The 12,986-nt window shown below is 44.7% G+C and overlaps 1 protein-coding gene across 5 annotated transcripts in view; it reads left to right on the forward strand.

Moving 5' to 3' along the window:
* The window catches only part of PKNOX2 (PBX/knotted 1 homeobox 2), a 91,700-nt gene extending 79,387 nt beyond the window's left edge, over positions 1-12,313 (forward strand). For all 5 annotated transcript variants that reach the window (XM_040085258.2, XM_040085256.2, XM_040085261.2 and 2 more), the window contains 6 exons: positions 4,567-4,699; positions 4,782-4,879; positions 6,790-6,909; positions 8,908-8,984; positions 9,503-9,681; positions 10,743-12,313. In XM_040085258.2, the coding sequence (XP_039941192.1) occupies positions 4,567-4,699; positions 4,782-4,879; positions 6,790-6,909; positions 8,908-8,984; positions 9,503-9,681; positions 10,743-10,990 (855 nt within the window). In that variant the 3' untranslated portion in view covers positions 10,991-12,313. The remainder of the gene's footprint in view (positions 1-4,566; positions 4,700-4,781; positions 4,880-6,789; positions 6,910-8,907; positions 8,985-9,502; positions 9,682-10,742) is intronic.
* The last annotated feature ends 673 nt before the right edge of the window (positions 12,314-12,986 follow it).

The following is a 12,986-nucleotide window of genomic DNA, read 5'->3' on the forward strand; positions in this document are numbered from 1 at the left end:
TTGCTTCCTCATTTTGTGCTTTGTCTTGTGATTGAGTCAACCCCTCTTTGTCCTGCAGGTCCGCCAAGCGATTCCTCTTCTGTTTTTGTTGGTTGCTTTTCACTTGGCTTCATTCCTCTACCTCAAGTCCTCACTGGGCCCTTTGTAGCCCCCTCCCTTTACTTAATGAGGATTTTTTTTAGCTTTTTCTGACCAGGGTGGGAGAGGGGAGGTCCTTCTTTCATGGAAGAGGGAGGAAACCAATTTAAATCAATGCTGAACTTCAGCTCTCCTTCAACATCAAAGGGGATCTCATTGCTCTCCACTTGCAAGAAAAAAAAAAACCAGTTGCAACCCCGATCACACTGGGAACCACAGCGCTGCCAGGCACATTTAAATGGGATCAAATTTTGTATTTTTCAGCTCTTGTTTCAGAATCCCAGAATCACAGAATCACAGAATCACAGAATCACAGAATCGCAGAATTTTTAGGTTGGAAGAGACCTTCAAGGTCATCGAGTCCAACCCATCTCTAATACCTCAATTAGACCATGACACCAAGTGCGACATCCAGTCTTTTTTTTAACACTTCTAGGGATGGTGACTCCACCACCTCCCCAGGCAAGCCATTCCAGTACTTTATCACTCTTCCAGTGAAAAACTTTTTCCTAATATCCAGCCTACATCTCCCTTGTCGCAGCTTGAGACTGTGTCCTCTTGTTCTGTCCGTTGTTGCCTGAAGAAAGAGGCCAACCCCCAGCTGACCACAGCCACCCTTCAGGAAGTTGTAGAGAGTGATAAGGACACCTCTGAGTCTCCTCAGAATGGCAGTGCTTGAATGGGCATTTTCAGCATGGCATTTCTTCTTCTCAGGTTACTTCTCCACAGAATCACAGTCTGGTGTGGGTTGGAAGGGACCTTAAAGCCCATCTTGTTCCAACACCCTGCCATGGGCAGGGACACCCTCCACTGCCGGTGGCTGGAGGTGGACAGCTGGTTTGGTGGAACTCGATGAAGTGCTCCTCTGTACAGATCCTAATTTATCCAAGTTTGCCCTGTGATCAGCCCTGGGATTTCTCTTGATTTAAAGCCAACTTTTTTCTCGTCCCCGTCCACCCATCCATTCACAAAGGAGACTTATGCATGATCTTACATGGCTCTGAGTTTGGCCACCTCTTTCTTGGCAAACCATGGGTCTCTTTTTTTTTCTTCAGCTGATCCTGATTTCTGCCAGCACAAGTAATTTTCAGAGTTAGGATGACACAGACATTTTCACACATTTTGTACCACCCCAAAATGAATGTCTGTGTCATAAAGCACAAGGGCAAGGACAAGCAGCTCAAGTAGCACTGCATTTTAGCACTTTCTTACAATTTGGTACTTGGACATTTTCCTTATTGTAAGAAAGAGGGGTTTTTGTGTCATGTCCCAGATCTTTTTCTTCATTGAAGTGACTTTTAATTCAGGGAAATCATGTTTTGCTGTTGGTCAGTGCCGAGATGTGGGTCTGCAGAGACACCTAGTGATGCATTTCTTTTTTCACACTTGGATTTCAAAAATGCCAAAAGCATTTCAGCTTGAGGGGGATGCAGCACCAGCACAGGGTGCCCAGAGAAGCTGTGGCTGCCCCTGGATCCCTGGAAATTTCCAAGGCCAGGTTGGACAGGGCTTGGAACAACCTGGGATGGTGGAAGTTGTCCCTGCCCATGGCAGGGGGTGATGCAAGACAAGCTTTAAGGTCCCTTCCAACCCAAACCATTCTGTGATTCTATGAACTTCCTTGAGTCTCAAAATATCAAATATAAAAAATATAAAATATTTTCCACTGCGGCGAAACTGCCAAGCCTAACAGAATTTGGCTGACATTTGCAATCTGAGGTAATTTGTATGCAATATATATATATTTTTAAATCTTCTTGGAGATATCTCTATATTTATTTGAAGGAGGATCCTCCACTTCCATTGGGTCATATTGGTTTCACAGTTCTGTTGCAGAAGGACCATGAATTCCTTTAATAGCTCTTTCTAATTACCAATCTTCTGTTTTTTTGGACACCAGTGAGATGGTTTTTTGGGAGAGTTTTCCTCTACACCACAAAAACAAAGGCAATTTTTTTTCATGGCAAAATACTGTTGAAAATGGCTTTGACCACTGTATCTGGAAACAGCAGTTTCTTGTTCCCATTTTCTGATATTCCAAATTGCTTCTTCCCAACGCTCTTCCAAAAACAGTATTCTGGATGCCCTTCTTTAGGAAGAATCATGGAAAAACAAGGCAGGGAAGGAAAGCTAGAGATCTTCAAGCTGCTCCGAACTTCTGCTTGCGTTTGGCCGTGTCCAGCTGCTTTTTTGTGTTCTCCTGGACCACATTTGGTTTTTTATGAATATTTCCACCATTTTTACCAGCCAGATCCTTTGCCAAGGCCAAATCCAAGAGTGTGCAAAAGAGACTGATTTTTGCTCTCTATATCCTGAGAAATACTCATTTCCCACACTGAAAACTACATCCCCCAGAAGACTGGAGGTGGGGAAGGAATGCTAAAAAAAAAAAAAAAAAAAAAAAAAAGTACAAGTATTTTACAGTCACATTTGCATTTTTAAAATTAATTCAGCTGCGGAAAGGAATGTCTGGGAAGTGAATGAAAAATTCACAGCAATTGCAGCAAAAATTCCGGATAAGCAAAATAACAAATGTAACTTGTGGCAGAGGCATTGAGTCCAACCTTTTGGAAATGGGATCACAGGAGGTGAAAGTGCCATAAGGGGGTTTTAACAGCAAAAGCATGAAATTTATTGAGAATGATGGCACAGGCGAGGCAGTGGTGGTCGATGGGGGAAAAGTTGCGTGGGCGCTATGGGGAGAAGGGGAAAAAAGGAACAGACCTCAGGTTTCCCCCAGCAGCAATAGGGAAATGCATCAGTGGGGACACGGAGCACCCCAGCTCCCCGTGGAACAGCGCAGCCAGGCCTTGATGTGACAGGAGTGGGTTGGGTGCGTTCCCATTCCGTCTCTGGGGTTCCGTCAGCTGCAGCTCGTCCCACCCTGATCCCATTTGCATGGTCGCCTTTTCCGGTGTCATGGCGCGTCACTAATGCGGGGAAGTCCCCTTTTTTTCACCCAAGTAATAGGGTTCTTGAAGAAATGCGTCAAAATCTAGGAAAAATGAATTAAAAGGTGGAAAAAACATCCCCTTTGTTGACGTTATGTGCAACACTTGAGAACCAGCTGGACACCAGGGAAATGATGCAGAATGGGAAAGTCAGTAGAAAAGGGACAAAAAAACTAAGTGCCGTTTTATTTCCATTCCAGCTGGGTGAATTAGAGAGATGTAGTTATCTTGGGTTTATTTTAAAATGATAATTTTATTGATATTACCAATATTATTTGCAAGATCCTGCCCATGTGGAAGCTTGGGGTCCATTGCGCTGTATTCCCCCCGTACCCTCAGTTGTGGCACTCTTCCCTTCCCAAAATGTCACATTAAATACTCAAATTGACATTTAAATATTATTATTTAGTCATTTAAATATTAAACATTAAATTTAAATATTAAAATAAATAATCAAATAATCATCCCGTTTGGGGTCTTTCGGTGGTTGCTCCAGAGATGGGTGTTAAAGTGAAATTACAGCTTTTGGCTCACAAATTTGCCCATTTTTGCAAGAAATTAGCTTAAGGCTGCAAGGAATGATATCAATGGGGTTATATAATTATTAACTTCATTATTTTACTCTAAGGTGCTCACCCTGCATTTCAGCAAAGGCTGCATCATCCAGTCCCAGTCAGGGCACCAAAAAAATAGAAATGTCTGGAAAGGAAAAGATAAAAGGAATTCCTTTTGGTCCCTCGTGATCTTTTGTTTCTTCCCCCTTTCATTTTTTTTTTAAATGGGAAAGAGTGACTGCTCAAAGAAAACAAGTTTGGGAAAGACACTAAATGTGGGCTTTTCAGATTATTATATTATATTATATTATATTATATTATATTATATTATATTATATATGAGATATGACATGATATGAAGTGATATGATATGAAGTGATATGATATAATGTAATATAATGTAATAAAATATAATGTAATATAATATAACATAATATAATATAATATAATATAATATAATATAATATAATATAACATAATTCTATTCTATTCTATTCTGTTCTATTCTATTCTATTCTATTCTATTCTATTCTATTCTATTCTGTTCTGTTCTGTTCTATTCGATTCTATTCTGTTCTGTTCTGTTCTATTCTATTCTATTCTATTCTATTCTATTCTATTCTATTCTGTTCTATTCTATTCGATTCTATTCTGTTCTGTTCTGTTCTATTCTATTCTATTCTATTCTATTCTATTCTATTCTATTCTCCTTACATTTCCATCTTTTTTTTTTTTGCAATTGCAACAAACCGGACAAATCACATTTTCTGTGATTTTCCCCGTCAAACCGCCAAAATAAAAACAAAACCGTAGAGAGAGGGGGGGAAAAAGAGAAAACTCATGCTAAAATTCACGTGACGTTTTTTTGATTGCATTTTTTTTTTTTTTTCCTTTTGACATTTTTGCCATTTTCTTCCGCGCAGGAGATGCTGCAGAGCTCTCCGGCAGCGCTGCCGCCGGCGTCCAACCCCCCTCCGGGCATCGTGGTGCCCGCGGCCACTCTGCCCCCAGGCAACCTGGCCATGGGCACCGGCAGCAGCTCGCCCGCCGTGCCAGGTAGGCACCGCAGGGGAGGCGGTGGGCAGCTGGAAATTTGGGGGTTTTGCTGCCCCCACGTTTGGGTCTTTTTTCTCCATAGGTGGAGCCTTGTACCAGCCCGTGACGATGGTGACGTCGCAGGGCCAGGTGCTCGCCCAAGCCATCACCCCTGGTGCCCTGCAGATCCCCAATGCCCAGGTAAGGCCTTCCCACCTTGAGGTTTAGCCAAAACTTTGCGCTGCAGCGGGCAGAATCCCCCCTCATTTCTCCGTAAATTCCGTCCTTGGGGTATCCTGAATTTTTAATTAGCAAGAAACGTCGATTAAACCCGTCTGCCAGGCGCCTTTGGGGTACCTAACAAATTATAGCAGTGACCTCAGAAGTTGTAACAATGCTTTTGTTATCGTTATAAAATATTACGGCATATAATAGTAATGTATTTTAATAACATGATTTCGTCCAATATACAGCGTGTCACAGTATCTGTTGTTTGTAATGTGTGATAGAACATTCTGTTTTCTATTTTATTCTGTATGTTTTATTATATACTGTGTATTGTACATATTGCATATTCTAAACTCTATATTAATTATTGGAGAGGAGAGGAGAGGAGAGGAGAGGAGAGGAGAGGAGAGGAGAGGAGAGGAGAGGAGAGGAGAGGAGAGGAGAGGAGAGGAGAGGAGAGGAGAGGAGAGGAGAGGAGAGGAGAGGAGAGGAGAGGAGAGGAGAGGAGAGGAGAGGAGAGGAGAGGAGAGGAGAGGAGAGGAGAGTTATTATTGCTGATATATTATAGATCTGGGATCACTGGCATTGCCTTTCCAGCACAACAATCATGGCACTTGTGGGAAAGGCTCATTTTTAGGTCTTCCTTTCTGAATTTGGAGATATTTTTCAGCCATTTGCTCTGGTTTTATTCCTTTTTTTTTTTTTTCCTTGACACTGCAATGAGTTATGCAATGATCCCTGCATTCTTGCAGTGAGACAATGATTTGGAGCAGAGCTGGATTTGTTAGCACAACTTGTCCATGAGCTCTTCCCAACCCCTATTCCCCAGGAACCTGGAAAGAAAAAAACCCCATCAATTTCTGCAACACAGCTTCCTGGGGGCAGAGCAGCAGAAATTCACCCCCATTATTTCTGAAATGCCCCATTTTAATTGCAGGAGCCTCTTTCAAAGCAATCAATAAACAGCATTTTGGAAAGGGGTGGCATCTCCCTGGCAGGTTTTTCTGCCCGTGCAGTGCTTCGAAATTTTCTTTCTATAATACCTCTCCATCGCAGGTTTAAATCTTGCAGCAAACCCCTCTGTGGTGGGGAAAACATGTGCACAGGGAATATTGGGGCAGGGAGAGAGCCTGGACAAGCACCTTCGGATGCTCTTCCTGTGCCACTGGCATGATTTATTCAGCTGGAGCCCCGGGGAATCACAGGGACCTGCTGGCCTGATGTTTAATTCATCCAGGAGAAGTGTTTTGATGAAGACTTGGGGAAGAAAAAAAAAAAAAAAAAAAAAATCCCTTTTTAACTCAAGTGCTTAGATTTCAGTTCAGTTCCTGAATCCTCATTAAAACTTCTCTTGCAGCAAGATGCTTCTTTTTAATTTCTGGGGGGCAAAAAGCAAATTTTGGCTCAATGAGCCAATCTCCCTCCTTGTGGTGGAAATCAGCTGGGTGAGGAGCATGGGTTTGCAAGGGGTTGGGGAGTGGCAGGGTTTTTTTAATTTTCTGTTGATAAAATCGTCTTTTTGTGAGGTTTAGGTTTGGTGGTTTGTTTTTTTTTTACTTTATTTTTTCAGTGCTTTCCTCTTAAAGCACACACTGAAATATTGAAATTGGTCATGGCATCATCACCACACCCCCCAACAGTACCACTACCCCTTGCAAAGTATTGACAGAAAAAAAAAAATTGAGATAAAAGATGCAGATCCTGGAAGAAAATCTGCATTTATGCAGATTTGGTGGAGCAGGAAACGGGTTTTGGAAGCTCCTATAAGTTCCAGTTCTTTTTCACACATCCCACTCCCATTTTGGGTTGGCTTTGCTCATTTTTTTGGGCTGCCCGTCACCATTTTCAACCAATTCTCTCCCCGTTCCTTTTTCCCCTGACAGGTGAACCTGGATCTCACCTCCCTCCTTGACGGTGAGGACAAGAAGTCCAAGAACAAACGGGGCGTCCTGCCCAAACACGCCACCAACATCATGCGCTCATGGCTCTTCCAGCATCTCATGGTGAGCGCCGCAGCCGCCAAAACGCCCTGCAGGATGGGGGGAGGAGGACAAAAAGGTCCAGAAATTCTCAAACCCAGGTGGTGGTTTGTCTGAATTTGTGTTTGGGAGTGCAAAGTGGTTTGTATTTTGGGGGAGCATTTTGGGACTGAGCATTGTCACTGCAGGTGGGAAGAAATATTCCCTGGAGGCAGGAAGAAGCGCCCAAATCTAGAAGGGGACTCCCGTGACTTTTGAAGATGGCAAAATACTGTTGAAAAAACTGCATTTCTTTTTCAGTTTGCAGCTCCAAATTATCCTTTTCCAGCAAGCTGGAATGTGAGAGCTGCTCACAGGTAGGGCTGTAGCACATCAGCCATCAGTCAAAACACAGAATTGCAAAATCACCTCGTTTTGGGGGAGACTGGAGGTGGAAGGCAGAGGGAGCTTAGATGCAAACTGGATATTTAGGTGCATGAAGAGTTCTCTCTCGGCAGCAGGGCTGGGAGAAGGGCAAAAAGCCCCAAAATCCCACATTTTCCCTGCATAATTCAGGCAAGGAATCACTTGGAAACCGGTTGCAAAGACTGGCTCTCCAGGAAGACGGAGTGGTGGGAGATCCCCAAGGCGTCAGTAAAGCAGAAGGTAAAAGCTCCAAGGAGCAACTTGTGGAAAAATCAGCCAGGACATGAAGCAGCAGCAGGTTGGGAACTTCCCGGCCTCTTTTTTTTTTTTTTTTTTTTTTAAATGGAAAATTCTGGATTTACTGCAATGAGGAGAAGAGCGCTGCTGTGTCGTGCATCTCCTGTGTTTCTGGAGGACCCAACTGTGGATTTGCAGGCCCAAAAAGGACTCAGAAGACCAGAAACTGCAAAGCAATTTTCTGCCAGGTGCCAGGAGAACCGCATAGCTCAAGATTTCCAAACCTGAATTGAAAAACCAAAAGAAATTCTTCTGCTGGATGGTTGGACCTTTGATCTCAGCCTGGTCCTCGTGGTCAGAAGAAATTTTGGCTTCCCCATGAGACTTCTCCATCTGGCGTCGGAGATGATGCGGTTTTTTAACCAAAACTGCTCATCATTTTACTGGAAGTTCTGGAGCAGCAGGAAGAAAAGGTGTTGGAAATAATATACCAAAAGAGGGATATTTCTGCCCCCAAAAAAGTGCCATTTTTAACCACTGAGGCCCCAGTGGGAAGCGAGTCCTTAGTGTGCGTTGACTTTGGGTGGTTTTGTCACGGAAGTCACAGTTTTGGGGACTAGCAGCTGAAAAACAAGTCATGGTGATTGTCACTGGCTTGGGGCTCCAAAACACGGCGCGTGGGGCTGGCTTGATACTAATTTCATTTCTGGAGTGGGAAAAGAGCATTTCAGCACAGTTGGAAGGAGGCTGCCGAAGCTTTCGGTGCCGGCGGTTCCCAGTGCAGATGTTTCAGGGTGCTTTATTGGTGCCTCTGACAATAAGCATTGTGGGTTTTGAAGCCCAAATCTCATGTTTACCAACAACCATCACTGGAAAACCCCAAGGATATTTTCCTTCAAGGAGAGCATTTGATGGAAAGCCTTGGAAAAGCCCTAAGTGCACCCGAGGAAGTCTTGGTGATCTCGGATGCCACCCTACGATCTTGCGTTCAGCAAATGCAGGAAGCCACCAAATTTAGGGTGAGAAAATGAAAAAAAAAAAAAAGAAAAAAATGGAAAAAAAAGGAAAGAAAGGAAAAAAAGGAATAAAAAAGGAGGCAGGTTTCATTCTTGTTCACTCAGGGGTGACATCTTGCATGCAGGGATGTAGTCTTGGTGATCTCGGATGCCACCCTGCAATCTTGCGTTCAGCAAATGCAGGAAGCCACCAAATTTAGGGTGAGAAAATGAAAAAAAAAAAAAAAAAGAAAAAAATGGAAAAAAAAGGAAAGAAAGGAAAAAAAGGAATAAAAAAGGAGGCAGGTTTCATTCTTGTTCACTCAGGGGTGACATCTTGCATGCAGGGATGTAGTCTTGCTACCTCATCTCTCTTTTTTCCCAGCACCCCTACCCCACAGAGGATGAGAAGAGGCAAATTGCTGCCCAAACCAACCTGACCCTCTTGCAAGTCAACAACTGGTGAGCAGATGGCCCACGCAGACATTTTGCTGGCTTTAGGATCTTTTCCACCCTGTTTTGGTGCTGTATAGTGCTTTTTTGGGGAGGTAACTTGGGTGGTTAAGGCTGATCCTTGGGGCGTCCTGCACAGGGCCAGGAGCTGGGCACAATGATCCTGGTTGAGTCCTTCCAACTCAGCACATTCTGTGATTTTGTGACCCTGGGATTTCTGGGGGAGAAGCTCGGTTGTGTTGAGTGTCAGCACTGGTTTGCGAGGTCTCAGTGCCCTCTCCTGGCAAATCCAATGTGCAGCACTCTCCCGACTCTGCAGGAAAAATCAATGCAGAGCTATAATGTGCCACGGGCAAATTAAAAAACAAAAAACAAAAGCAAAACCAGCTTTTTGAACCATGAAGCTGCTTTCTTAAAGTATTATTATTAATATATTGCAACTCATTGATTCGCTGTAATGTTGTTTTAACTGGGTGCTGGTGTAACAGCTCTTGCTTATCCCAGTGTTCTCTCTTGTCCGTGGAAAGGTTCATAAACGCCCGGCGGCGCATCCTGCAGCCAATGCTCGATGCCAGCAACCCGGACCCAGCCCCCAAAGCCAAGAAAATCAAATCCCAGCACCGGCCCACGCAGCGGTTCTGGCCCAACTCCATCGCCGCCGGCGTCCTGCAGCAGCAGGGTGGCAATTCAGGGACAAATCCTGACGGTAAGGACGGGCCCCAGTGGCCCCTGCTCTTCCAGGAAGGAGTGGCCAGGCATTAAATGATGGCCTCAGTTTGGTGATTTCTTTCTGGAGCTGTGGGGGAGCACACGAGGTGGGCGACGCAAGGAGGTGCTTCCAGTTGGTCACCCGCCGTGGGGCACGGCTTGGGCCATCTCCTGAGGAGCTGGGGAAGGGAGGGAGGGGAGACGTGGAGAGATGGAGATGAGGAGACAGATTGAGACAAGATGGGGAGAGGGGAGATGAAGAGAGGAAAGAGATTGTCACCGAGCCACACAAAACAGTCACACGTAGACAAGAGATTTCGCAAGGCAGAGGTCCTTCCGATCCAGCTCCCAGCTGAGAGAGCCGAGAGAAGAGAGCCCCTTTGTTTATTTTTTACTTTTTATACATTTCTGGGTCTAGCAGTAGATTGGCTTTTTGGGGTTTCCACCCCTCAGCCTCAGTGGCCAGACCAATTGTCAGTTACAATTGTTTTCAGGTTAGAAATACGCAAACAAAGGACAGAGAATGAAAAACAAAGGATCTGTTTATGTTACATCTGTGAGAAAGGTAGAAAACTGCTCTTAATATTGTACAATAACTAAAAAGATCTGACTCCATTTAAGAAAATCAAAAGGCTCAGAAAAAACAGGGTAACAATAGATGATGGAAATGAAGAGAAGAATAGAGAAGATGATGATGATGAAGAGAGATGATGAACAAAGAACAGATGAGGAAGGTGAGGAGAGAAGATGAAGAGAAGGTGAAGAGAGCAGAAATTAATATAGACCAGACGAGATGAAAGGTAGGACTTGAGAGAAGATGAAGAGAAGATCTGCCCAACCAATCTGGGCATCTACTTGCTCAGAGCTAAGGTTTCTTGTTATTTAATGTGGCATTAGCTAAAAAAATTAAGGGTTGAACCTCGGGGAGTGACTGGGGGAGTTGGGACACCCTATGGGTGAAGCTCTCCAGGCTTTTCCCTTTATTCTTGGTTTATGCATTTCTTTTGTCCTTTCTGTATTAGCTGAGGAGTCTCCTTATTTCTGTACTTTGAATTCCAGGCTCGCTCAGCATGGACAACCTCCAACCCCTCTCATCAGCCACTGCCACCATGGCCATGCAGCAGGCGATGCTGGCAGCCCACGAGGACTCCCTGGATGGCACCGAGGAAGAGGAGGAGGATGAGGAGGACGAGGACGAGATGGAGGAGGAGGAGGAAGAGGAGGAAGAGCTGGAGGAAGAGCCTGGTGGCCTCCCAGCAGCGCCTGGCGCTGACCTTGGTTTGGACCACAGTGACTCACTGGAATAGCTCCTCCTGCACCCTCCCAAATCATCGACAGCACCGGATACAAAATTCCCCCCCGAAATGCAAAAAACAAACAAACAAACAAACAAACAAAAAAACAGGCGAGAAGAAGAAATTAGTGAGGAAAAAAAAAAGCAAACTGGCGGCGCCGGCAGAGGCCCTGGCTTCCCGCAGGAGCGCGGGGACCACCCACGGCAGCGCACGGAAGCGAAGGACGCACGTTTACAAGGCACATATTGTGGCCAGATTAATCCTTTATTTCAGGTTTTATTTTTCTTTTTCCCTTCAGTTTTTGGTAAGCAAAAAGCGTTTTTTAGGGGAGGTGCTTTCCCCGCGGATGCTGTTGGGCGGTGGCGGGTGCGCCACGGCGCCCATCCCTCGGATCTCTTGGTGCGAAGAAAAGCCAAACCCACCCCGGGACTCGACGCTTTTTGGATTTTTCCCCCAGAAAGGTCATTCACAGGCATAAATACTGGCGTGGAGGGGGAAGGAAAATAATCAGCGAGTGCAAATTCTGCTATCACCGAGGAGGGTTTGGTGCTCGACTCGTGGGATTGCCCAAACCTCCCAACTTTGGCCCCAATGCTGCGGCTGTTTGGTGACTCTGGACACAACTCTCTGGAAAGGGGAGGAAATTCCTCCAAATCCTTTTATTTATGTGCTAAAACCTCTGCTGAATCTGGAAAAAAAAACCAAACCAACTCACCCCGTTCTCGTCCTTAAGGGCCGAGATTGGACGCAGAGTTGGGGCAAAGGCTGCCGAAAGTAAAACTTTTCCAAGGCATTTTGGCACAGAGCTAGCTAAAAATGGGGAATAAAAATTGGTTTAAGGAAATGCAAGATTTCACCCCAAACTGAATGGCGATCCCCAAGACTCGCCTGGGTGGAAGGAAACTCAGTATTGTTGCTTAAAAGATGATTTCTCCCTGGTATTGCCCCTCCACATGGGAAGATGGTGGAGCTTTAGCCCCGTGGCGGAGGGCAGCTGCCAAAAACCCTGTATTTTGGGTTGTTTTTTTTTTTATTTTAAAATGCTAGCAAAAGGGTGTATTCGCCTTAAAATGTGGCATGGGAGGAAACGCAAAAGCAAACCAGGGCAAAAATAAAGGAATTGTCTTCTGCAGGTTCCTGCTCTAAATGTGAGATTCTAGGAGAAGGATCATTTTCTTGGTGGCTTTTTGCCCATATTGTCCTTTTTTTTTTCTTTTTTTTCCCCCCCTCCCTGGCTCTTGAAGAGTTGATAAAAGAACCTGAACAAGAGCTGGGATAAAAAACCCACAAGTGATGCAATGGGCAGAAATGCCTATTTTTGGATACCGATCTGGCGTGAATGTAATCTGTAATTTCATAAAGGATTCATTGTAATTTAGTATTAATTCCTGGCCATTTATTATAAAGTGCTACAAGATGAGGGGTCGCACCTGTATTTTCATGGCAGCTTCTTCCTTTGAGTGGAGAAGACCCAAAATGCAGGAATAACCCCCCGAAATGGGCAAAACTCCCCTCATGAAACTAATTTACCCCCAAAGTGGGTGGAGGGACCCAAATTGGTAATTGATTGATGTGGAGAAAATTAGATTTACACTTCCAAAAGTAATGGTCCACTAAAAATGAAAGTTTTCCCCCTCAAAGAAGCTTCAATGGGATTTTAACCACTAATGAATGATAGACCCCCAAAACAGTGATGCATACCCCAAAATGAGCTGTGTTCTCCGAAAATGAGTTATTCTCCCCCAAAATGTTACAGACAACCCCAAAATGGGCGATGCTCACCCCAAAAGGAGTGATGGTCTCCAAAAATGCTCCTCAGAATCAAATGATGACACAAAAGGGGCCGATCTCTCCCTGAAATGAGTGATGCTCTCCCAAAACGGGTGCTCACCCCAAAAGGAGCTGCACTCCCCAAAAATTCTCCCCCAAAATGAGTGAAATGCCCCCAAAGGATGCTGTCCCAAACTGGTCCTTCTGGAAATGAGTGACTCTCCTCAAAAGAAGTGAC

Source organism: Hirundo rustica, chromosome 23 (assembly GCF_015227805.2).
Source record: "Hirundo rustica isolate bHirRus1 chromosome 23, bHirRus1.pri.v3, whole genome shotgun sequence".
Lineage (NCBI taxonomy): Eukaryota > Metazoa > Chordata > Aves > Passeriformes > Hirundinidae > Hirundo > Hirundo rustica.